Source organism: Salmo salar, chromosome 12, assembly GCF_965601325.2.
Source record: "Salmo salar chromosome 12, fSalSal1, whole genome shotgun sequence".
Lineage (NCBI taxonomy): Eukaryota > Metazoa > Chordata > Actinopteri > Salmoniformes > Salmonidae > Salmo > Salmo salar.
Genome location: NC_138302.1, coordinates 69,490,309 through 69,500,513, shown reverse-complemented (window position 1 = coordinate 69,500,513; position 10,205 = coordinate 69,490,309). Strand labels below are relative to the sequence as shown.

The 10,205-nt window shown below is 43.0% G+C and overlaps 1 protein-coding gene across 1 annotated transcript; it reads left to right on the top strand.

Annotated features, from left to right (window-relative positions):
• The first annotated feature begins 767 nt into the window (after nt 1–767).
• Nucleotides 768–9,095, top strand: LOC106565663 (RNA-binding protein 15-like). The gene has a single exon (XM_082959263.1). The coding sequence runs from the start codon at nt 925–927 to the stop codon at nt 3,433–3,435; it is 2,511 nt and encodes an 836-aa protein (XP_082815389.1). The 5' UTR covers nt 768–924; the 3' UTR covers nt 3,436–9,095.
• The last annotated feature ends 1,110 nt before the right edge of the window (nt 9,096–10,205 follow it).

The following is a 10,205-nucleotide window of genomic DNA, read 5'->3' as shown; positions in this document are numbered from 1 at the left end:
GTGCCAGTGACTTTGGCTGCAGCCGTACAGACAGAGAGATTGTGTCCCAAATAGCACCCTATTCCCACATAGTGCACTACTTTTGACCAGAGCTCTATTGCCCCTGGTTAAAAATAGTTCAATATATAGAGGATTTGGGACATAACCAGAGAGGTTCTACCTAAGTAGGCCCCAGAAATAAATGTGTCAGTCCCTGTCAGTCGATGCAGGCCTCATTAATCAACTCCTCTACCACTAACCAGTTCCACCTCACTCTCCCCCATCTCTTTCATGACTTTGATTGATATTGTACATGATGTGTCTCTCTCACACTCTCTCAAAGAATTTACATCAGTATAGAGCAGATCACTATGTAGACATAAAACAATCTATAGGCTGAGTCTCATTGTAATGTTTTGTTACTACTTTTATTAATCTTATCAGTTTCTATTTTTAAAGCACACATTTTTTTCTTATTTCCTACCATATGCCTTAGCCTACATTTTCAGCCTAATTTTCTAAATCTTCACTAAACAATACAAAAATGTGTTGGAGTTTCTATGGCGCAATCTTATTTTTAGCTTGTTGCATTTCCCTCTGATCCAAAAAGGATAGGCCTACTATAATATTAACATTTATGTGTCTCATACATAAAGCCTAAGATATTAGAGGTTACTGACCTTCCTCACTGTATTTTAGGCCCAGAACCGCACCCATACTGTGTTGAGTGACATGTGTGGAACCAATCGTTCTTCTCTACGCGAGCCGCATTCCACCAAGCACCAAAGCTGGGCGGGACTTTTAATGCTGCTCTTCAACATGGCGGACCTTTCGCCTACGAGTTGAATTTAAATCACATTTTACTTACTTAAGTTAGAGACAAAAACAGTGTGTAGTAAGATTAGAATATATCGCTTTCAAGACGCTAACTGCAGTCTACTAAAAATGAAAGGCAAGGAGCGGTCGCCCGTTAAAAAGCGCTCGCGGATTCTGGACGATATTCGAGATCGGGGAGGAAGCCACCCAACAAGTAAGAAAATGGGAACACTCTCGACGGCAGGCAGCAACGGGAATAGTTCTGTCAAAAGTGGTGGTTCGGTAAAACGGAGTTTACCATCTGAAAAGAGAGACTGTCGAGATTTTGACGGACATGTGTCAAATCGAACTGGGAGTAGCCATGGATATGCTAATACAACTGGTTCGAGTAGCAAGCTACACATTAGCATTGCTCTGGACCCCACGACAAGGACCAATTCTCGTGGGGAACCGCGGCCTCTTCCGAGTAACGAAAGTGAGTACAAGACTCTAAAAATTAGCGAACTGGGCTCTCAGTTGAGCGACGAAGACATTGAAGATGGATTATTTCACGAATTTAAGAAATTTGGGGACGTGAGTGTCAAAATAAGCCGAGTTAACGACGAAAGGGTGGCATTTGTGAATTTCAGAAGGCCCGACGATGCCAAGGCGGCCAAGCACGCACGCGGCAAATTGGTACTCTATGACCGCCCTCTAAAAATTGACGCGGTGTACATGAACCGGAGGAGGAGCCGCTCCCCCATCGAAAAAGATCCATATGCAGGAGTTGCAGGACACAGACATTTGCATGTCCAAAGACCCCTTTCACCAACGGGGCTAGGATACAGAGATTTCCGACTGCAGCAGCTAGCTTTGGGCCGCCTCCCCCCTCCCTCCCTCCCTAGAGAACTGGAAAGAGAGAGGGAATTTTCTATCTATGAAGCCAGGGCCCGGCCACCCTTCATCCCTGACTGTGCAGCTTTCTGTGAGGAGGACCTCCTCTCCCCTGAAGATGATCAGCGGGCCAACAGGACGTTGTTTCTTGGCAACCTTGATGTCTCAGTGACAGAGAATGACTTGAGGAGGGTGTTTGACAGGTTTGGGTTGATCACAGAGGTGGACATCAAGCGGACATCCGCTCGCGGACAGAACAGCACCTATGGATTCCTAAAGTTCGAGAACCTGGACATGGCTCACCGTGCTAAGATCACCATGTCAGGAAAAGTGGTGTGTCACAACCCTATTAAAATTGGCTATGGCAAAGCAACACCCACAACCAGGCTGTGGGTGGGGGGTCTTGGCCCCTGGGTCCCCCTTGCTGCTCTGGCTAGGGAGTTTGACCGCTTCGGCACCATCAGGACTATAGACTACAGGAAGGGGGACACGTGGGCCTACATCCAGTATGAGAGCCTGGACGCTGCCCAGGCCGCCTGCTCCCACATGCGTGGCTTTCCTCTGGGTGGTCCTGAGAGGAGACTTAGGGTGGACTTTGCTGACACAGAGCTCCGCTACCAGCAACAGTACCTGCAGCCTCTCCCTCTGCCGCCTCACTTTGACCTAGTGGCAGACTCGTTCATCCACCGGCCCACCCTCGAGGCCATCAGAATCAGAGAGAGGAGCCCTCCACCCCCACTCCGCTTCAGGGAAAGGGAACTGTACAATGCAGACTGGGCTGGCCCAACAGTCTGCGAGAGGGTGCGAGGGACATCTTTTGAACCCGTGGAGCACCTGGAGAGGCGTTCACGTGAACCCTGGTCTCTGGAACGGGAGCTGCAGAGCAGAGACCAGGCCCGAAAACGGCGCCTTTTAGAGGATGGGCGTCGCCCGGACCGCTCACCAAACAGCAGTGAACATGGGCGTCGTCGTCACGGCACCTCTCTGGAGCACAGCCCTGGTGGCAGCAGCCGGGACGGGGGGCGCTACAGCCCTCCACGCTCCAATAGACCCTCTCCCGTCAGAGAGCAGCGGGGCAGCCTAGGCCGTGGCCCTGGGGACAAGCGGCTGCGGACAGCCAGCCCAGCCTTACCAGAACGGGACCGAAAACGCAAAGCCAGTGACTCATGCACAAGCCCTGTAAAGAGGGAGGACCGCTCTGATCACCCCTCCTCTTCCATGTCCAGCCTGCAGTCTAAGCAGGGGGCTGGGGGGCAGAAGCTGTGTCAGGCCTGGCAGGGCGTGCTCCTGCTGAAGAACAGCAGCTTCCCCATCTCCATGCACCTGCTAGAGGGGGACTTAGCTGTGGCAGCCAGACTACTGGTGGAGAGCTCCACTGGTGGCCAGGTGTCCCAGCTAAAAATCACCCAGCGCCTGCGTCTGGACCAGCCCAAGCTGGATGAGGTGTCCCGTCGCATCAAGACTGCAGGCCCCAGCGGCTATTCTGTCCTCTTGGCTGTGCCCGGGAGCTGTGAGGAGGGGCCCCAGGATGTGGGAAGCTCCACCGAGAGGCCTCTAAAGAACCTGGTCTCCTACCTGAAGCAGAAGCAAGCAGCCGGCGTCATCAGCCTGCCTGTGGGTGGCACCCGTGACAAGGACGGCGCAGGAGTTCTTCACGCTTTCCCGCCCTGTGATTTTTCCCAGCAGTTCATGGATGCCTCAGCTAAAGCCCTTGCCAAAACCGAAGAGGACTACCTGGTGATGGTCATTGTCCGAGGAGCCTCATAAAATGAGAATCGTTCGTGTGTGATGCATTGGTAGCACATTAACACCCACAATGTGTTACGGGATTTAGCTGTCATTGAAACAGGGAACAGGGTGGGGTTGATAGCTTTCTGTCTTGCTACAAGTAGAACTTCTTGGCAGAACACAATGCTATACTAAGAGTCATTTGGTAATCAAAAATAACAAGCCTTTCAGATATTTTAAGTTGTCAACTCAGCATGCATTAGCATGTAGCCTGCATTACATTCTATTGGTGGTCTACTTTTAATGTGAACAATTTAAATCGCAAGAAGTGGATACATTTAATTGAAAATGGTTAAGTCAAAGTAGACTCACCTTTCTCTATTTGCGCAACTAATCTGTAAATCATTCATCTGTAGAGTAATTTATGCATTTTTGTGAATCACAACTACATTGGTTATTGCCTTTTTATTTGGAAAAAATCTGACATCCATTGTATTTGCAAACAATCATTTATCTGGTGTCAAGTCTTGTTTGCTATTCATTGCAGTAGAACATAAAAGCATGTAAAATTAATCTGAGACCTGAAAAAAAACTGAACTACACTTAGTTATCTCCTCATTTGAATTTCTTACACTTAGTCAGACTGGTAATAGATAAGCCATGCCATATTTTAGGAGCCCTGTGAAGGTGTGTAGCTGTAAGACGATACAGGTTTCCGTTGCGTTATCAATAATTTATTAGTAAAATTGGCGTCTGCTTTTGTTGATCAATAGGAATATACCAGTCTCTATCAAGCAGCCAATGTAAAGGGGCATGAAAGGTTTTGAAATTCAGTTATTTACATAAAACTACCTGGAATATTTTCAAATTAAACATTGCTGTTTGATAAGGTCTTACTTATTTGATCCATAATTGGGACGATTTTTGTTATTTCTAATCGCCAAAGTGCTCACATTTTCACCTACTGTATCACCGACTGTTGTCAGTGTATCTTTGCTTGGCACCAATAGCACTCACAGTTAAGTTTGAATTTTCAATGTTGGAAACAATTATTTTGTGTGATACATTATAAGAGAATCTAGGATATCAGAGTTTGTTTTACAAGTGTTGCATTGCCCTGTTGACTATATAGACTAATAGTAAAAAAACAAAAAACAAGGCTCATAAGTTTCTTTTGAGTGGTCTAGTTTAAAAGTGCCTATTAGTTAGGCAATATCCAAATATTGAATCTATTAGTGTAAATCCAGAATGGTTTTGATTGTCAACAGGTCTATGATCCTTGGGTTCATTCAATAGAGATGATGCCACACAAATTCCATAGAGGGTATTATTTTTGACTAAATAAGAACTACCACTATTTTCCTGTGCCACTGAGGTCCTTGAGGTCAGGATGTTATCCTGGTTTTTATATTGTGAGTAATGTTATTTCCAACAATCATCCCCACAGTTAAATGGCTTAGTTAAGTTTAAGTCTTTTACTATACATAGTAAAGAGAGAAATAAAGCTTCTAAACCAAATGATGATGGCCCCCCATGGCAGTAATATGTGTCCCTTGATGACTTCCCCTTTTGGTTCTGAGAGAACTGTCTAGAAACCATTTAGACTGCCTAGCCTTCCAGAAAGCTAGACAGAGCCATTTCAAATAGTCTTTTCAGTTCCACAAAAGTGAGTCAACAAGGTGAGAAGGAACGTAGTTTATCTAAATGGAATTTCTCCAATGAGTTCAATCAGTTATGTCAAATGTATGACTCACTTTTCAAACAGGATACCTTTCTATTTGCTCTCAAGGACCAAGAGTATGTATGTCCCTAAAACATATATAGATTTTTACAATTGGTTTAGTTCAACAGTGTACTTAAATTCTGTTTAGAGTTAAACTAAGGATAAGGTTTGTTGACTGGCATTAAGCATATGTATCAAAATCTTTCCAAATACTAGTGGAAGTTAATTTACGTAATTGTTGATTTTCAATTTGGCTTTTACATTAATTGCCAACTTTATACTTGGGGAACTCACCAGTAGTGTTGTTAATGCCATAGCCTTCTGCTTCTACTTAGAATTCAAAGTATATTGGCATTTTTATTAAAAAAAACATCGTTTTATTTAAAAATGTATTTTAAGTGACATTTCTTGTATAAAATTATTACTGTATGTATGTTATGGACACTTCAGATTTGAGCAAGGAATACCAGAGTGGATAACACCACCATACCACCGTTGGACACTGGAAAACACCATACGCAAAAATACTCCAGAATGCACAGGGGCAAGGGTCCTTTGCACAGTGGCCCTTTGTGCATTTCCTCAGAATTTACTGCTCGTTGTGTTAATGCTTTGTGATGCCATTTCCCGTGTTTTAAATGGAAAAAATGCTTTGTGCTGTGTCCACCTGATTTTTGGAGAAAAAATGGAAACCGCAATTGCACATGCGCCTAAGACGTAGTTGTCAAAAAACACAAAGTGCAGCTTGCACTTCATAGATTTTGTTTCGGTATCAATAAATGTTCTCTTTCGTGGGAAAACAAATGTTTCTGCCTTGGAAGACGACTTTTGTGACCTTTTCTGTTGTGTTGCGAAGGAATTGTCTTTTGCACTTAAAAACCCTGGCCCTGCCTGTGTGAAAAATGGGAGCACCTTTTCAGACCAGAAAGGAAAAAGAAAAGTGTTGAGAGCAAGGGAAAGAGCTCAAATCTTTGTGTTGACATCATTGCTCACCATCATTGTTGACACCGTTTTTTGAAGAGTTGCTGATGTTCCAGCTGTTAATGCCCAAATTTGCCCCACCCCCCCACACCTTTTACCTGGCCATCATTACTTTGCTGAGATGTCCCTAGTGTCCCGTTGAAGTGGGAGTGGGGCCCTACTCCTGTGTCATCTCTGGTCCTCATAGCCGTAGGTGATGAAGCTGTTTTCCAGTGAGCTGTTACAACGGGGGCTGGAGAGAGGCTCACCTCTTGCTGGCTGCTGCTCTGATGGTGGCGCTGTTGTCATCACCTTGGGCCACTGATCCAGTTGTCCCGGGTGTTCCACTGCTCTGCACACCACACCTCCTGCTGTGTGTCACTTTGGCCAACAACACACAGCTGGAGTGCCTGTCCTGTCCACTCAACTCTACTGACGAAAACAACCCTGCAGAGCTAGGAGGGTAATGCCTCAAGATCTGTTCCAGCTTAACAAGGAGCCATAGTTTTAATTATTTGTGTATTTGCCAGTTGCTTTGCTCTCCCTGCGTTGAAGCCTGCAGGAATAATATTTTACTGTGTTAGGGTCAGTTTACATTGGTACCCCACCATGGGATGAAAGTGACTCGGCACCCAGGCTTTCCACAAACCACCATGTGCCACTCCCAGTGAAAGGAACCTCCCGCCCTGTGCAGGGATCGATGATTTGAATTGATTTAGTTCTAATGTTTATTCTAAGTGAATATGAAATCAAAATGAAGAGACCGTCATTGGGCTGCCATCAGGGATCCAGAATCCACAGGAGGCACTGCCCAGTTAACAGTCGGCTTAGTGCCAGGATTCCAGGCCTGACTAGCATAGTTGCGGATTTGGTATGTAAACTTTGGTAGGAAATGCAAATCCTGCCTTGCGAGAAACCCACTGTGTGTGCCACACCCTGGACGGCAACACAAGGCTTCTCAGAGGTTTTGAGCTCTGCCTGTCTATGACAGGAGTAGGCACCTCCCTTCCCCCCACAGACACCTGTCCCTGCTCAGGTAAAGATTGCTGCCAGCCTGAACGACATACTTTGGTACGTATAAACAAAAAACAGTCTGATCCCTTGTTATGAACACCTGAAAATCACTTAATCTGGTATTGTGTACTTAGATGCATTCTATATATGAGGCAAGCAGATAAGCCGTTCATTAATGATACCTGGTTCATAATAAATGTAATACCATACACTTGTATATATTGCACATAAACGTGCATAGACATCTCCTTAAAGCAATGCCATCAGTATAATAGCACTGGTTACAATTTATAGAAGTGTATTGCTCCATGATCATTTTGTTTCACTTTCAAAATGTCCATAGGTCTGTTATACAATTCATTAACAGTGCGTTGTAAATAGTTTTTTCTCCCTGCATGCTGTTTTGTCACAGGCAAATTTAGATTAAAAATATTGCTTAACCAATAGAAGTCCCTCTGATGTGTGTGTCACATACCAGTAAGTTAAATTGAGTATGACATTTTACTCTGTCAAGTGTAACTGGGGAGTGATAGATAAATAGCTAGGTCAGGACTATTCCTAAAATCATACACAAATCTAATAATATCCTCTGGCTATATTGTTTTAAAAATTGTAAAATATTCAGATGCGCTATGTAACAGCATGCAGGAAGAACAACTGGTAGAGAACAAATGTTAGAGTTAAAATTAGAACTGCACATTATCAGGGGAGACAGGATCCATTTTGTTTAATGATATGAATGGGTAGGATAGTGTGTTCCCTGTTTATAATGAGTGGGGGAGTGACACGCTCTTGAAAATATCAGCCTTTTATGTCTGCAGCATGAGCATAACATTCAGTTTAACAGAAATCTCTGTGATGGAAATATCTGATAACAGGTGCCTGAAGACCTGGTAGTATGCCTGATATGATCAATACTGCTTGTACAACTGCATAAAATGACAGGGACACGTGAAATAATCTCACAGTTGCATTTGATAGATTAGACACAAATGGAAGAACAGCAGCGGACTCGTGCCCCCACCTCCTGTTGAGAATAGCAGAAAGGATAGATGTATAAATATGCCATGAGTATTGATCATCAGTAGTTGTGTTATGTTGTCAGATCATGCAGCGCCTTCTTCACTGATGATATTGAATGGGTTTTGATGAATGACTTATTTCACAGTAGATAACGCTGCCTTTGCGTTATGAAGCGGTAAGTAGTGACTTTCTCTTAGACATCACTAGTCCCAGGGGGCTTTGAACAGTCAATGCGGTCTTTTTACCATTCACAATACGATTCTAGAAGATTCAATCAGCTTTTTTCTACTAAATTATAACGCTTAGTTAATTTGTTTCATACTGAAGGCTTTGGTTTATTTAGAACATATCCTTATGTGATATTAAGTTGTTAATTTTGTCCAGTAGAATTTCAGGGGATTTCGATTTTTGTATGACATGTTTTAATGTGCCACATGTGTTTGTTGTTTCTCTGGCCAGTCTTGTCTTTGTGTTAAGGATGTGGCCCGGTTTCAGTCCTCAGCTCATCGATTAATCCTCCAGGAAACCGTTTGCAGCAGGTACTACATCATGCACTGTAGTAAATACACATTAACCCCATACTACTGTATTATGACCTCCTTTTGTGTTCCTCATGAAAGAAGTGAACAGGGATTAATCACGTTTGAGTTTCACAAGAGCAACATTCAGAAAAGGAGGAAATAAAGAAGCTTGCTCCATTAAACTTTCTGCTCTGGAAGAGTCATACAACCTGAAAACAGTTTTACCTTAATGTTTTATCTAATTAACAAACATCTGGTTGATACAGTATTAAACAAGGAATTCATCTGACAAGGGATCCACACGTTGGTGAGTACATTTTCTAATGCTGCCATTTAATGTGCATTTAGCCAGAGTCACTATTTACTATTTGAGCTAATTAAAATTTGTACATACCACATTACGTTTCAATTAAAACAATTTGTAGAATGATTTTTTTAATAAAGAGTCTTATTTTAAACATGGCTGTTGTTTTTTATTAGTGTGTTCTCTTTTATTTTGTACATTTGAAGATGAGGTTGAATGATCTAACGTTATTACAGTTTTACAATGTTACAACCTGTTGGCATTAAATACAATTTTACGAAATTATAAGACAGTGTAAATTATGATGATGTCTGACTTTGTCCTTTAGAGGGCAGAGTTGTCTAAAGAAGTTAGACAATTACCTTCGTCACTTAGATCTTATTCAGACGCATGGGAAATCGGAAACGTTATTACTGACATTATCTTGTTTAAAAACACTCTAATCTAGTGATAATTGAATCAAATTGGTGAGACGCAAACAATTGAACAATTCCCATCAGACTCAAGTATGCAAAAAGTACGCTCAGACCTTTATTTGCAGTCATTAAAGTCACTATTCTTTGTATCAAATGGCCATTCATAAATAATATGGGTAATTGAAGCCATTAAACTAAAACCAATCGTACACACTCATGTGTTACATGCTCACGTTCTGAAAAGTCAACAGCCCCATTTTACAGACATCTTTGTGGGAAATGCTGAGTCATGACGTACTGTTCCAGTTTATCTATGTGACTTATTATTAACCTGTAACAAGGTGTGACCTACATGTACTGTATACGCACTTCATTAGTGCAGATGTAGATTTATTGTATGCTCGTCAGTCTCATGCAGTTGACAACAGTACACAAATAGAAACACTTGCCACTTCAAATAATTCACGCTGAGTGTACAAAACATTAGGAACACCTTCCTAATATTGAGTTGCATCCTCTTTTGCCCTCAGAACAGCCTCAATTCGCCGGGGCATGGACTATACAAGGTCTCGAAAGGCCGATCTTGACTCTGAAGTTTCCCACAGTTGTCATGTTGGCTTGGTGTCCTTTGGATGGTGGACCATTCTTGATTCACACAGGAAACTGTTGAGAGTGAAAAACCCAGCAGCGTTGCAGTTCTTGAAACACTCAAACCGGTGCGCCTGGCACCTACTACCATACCTCGTTCAAAGGGACTTAAATATTTTGTCTTGCCTATTCACCCTCTGAATGGCACACACAATCCATGTCTCAAGGCTGGAAAATCCTTCTTTAACCTATCTCTGCCC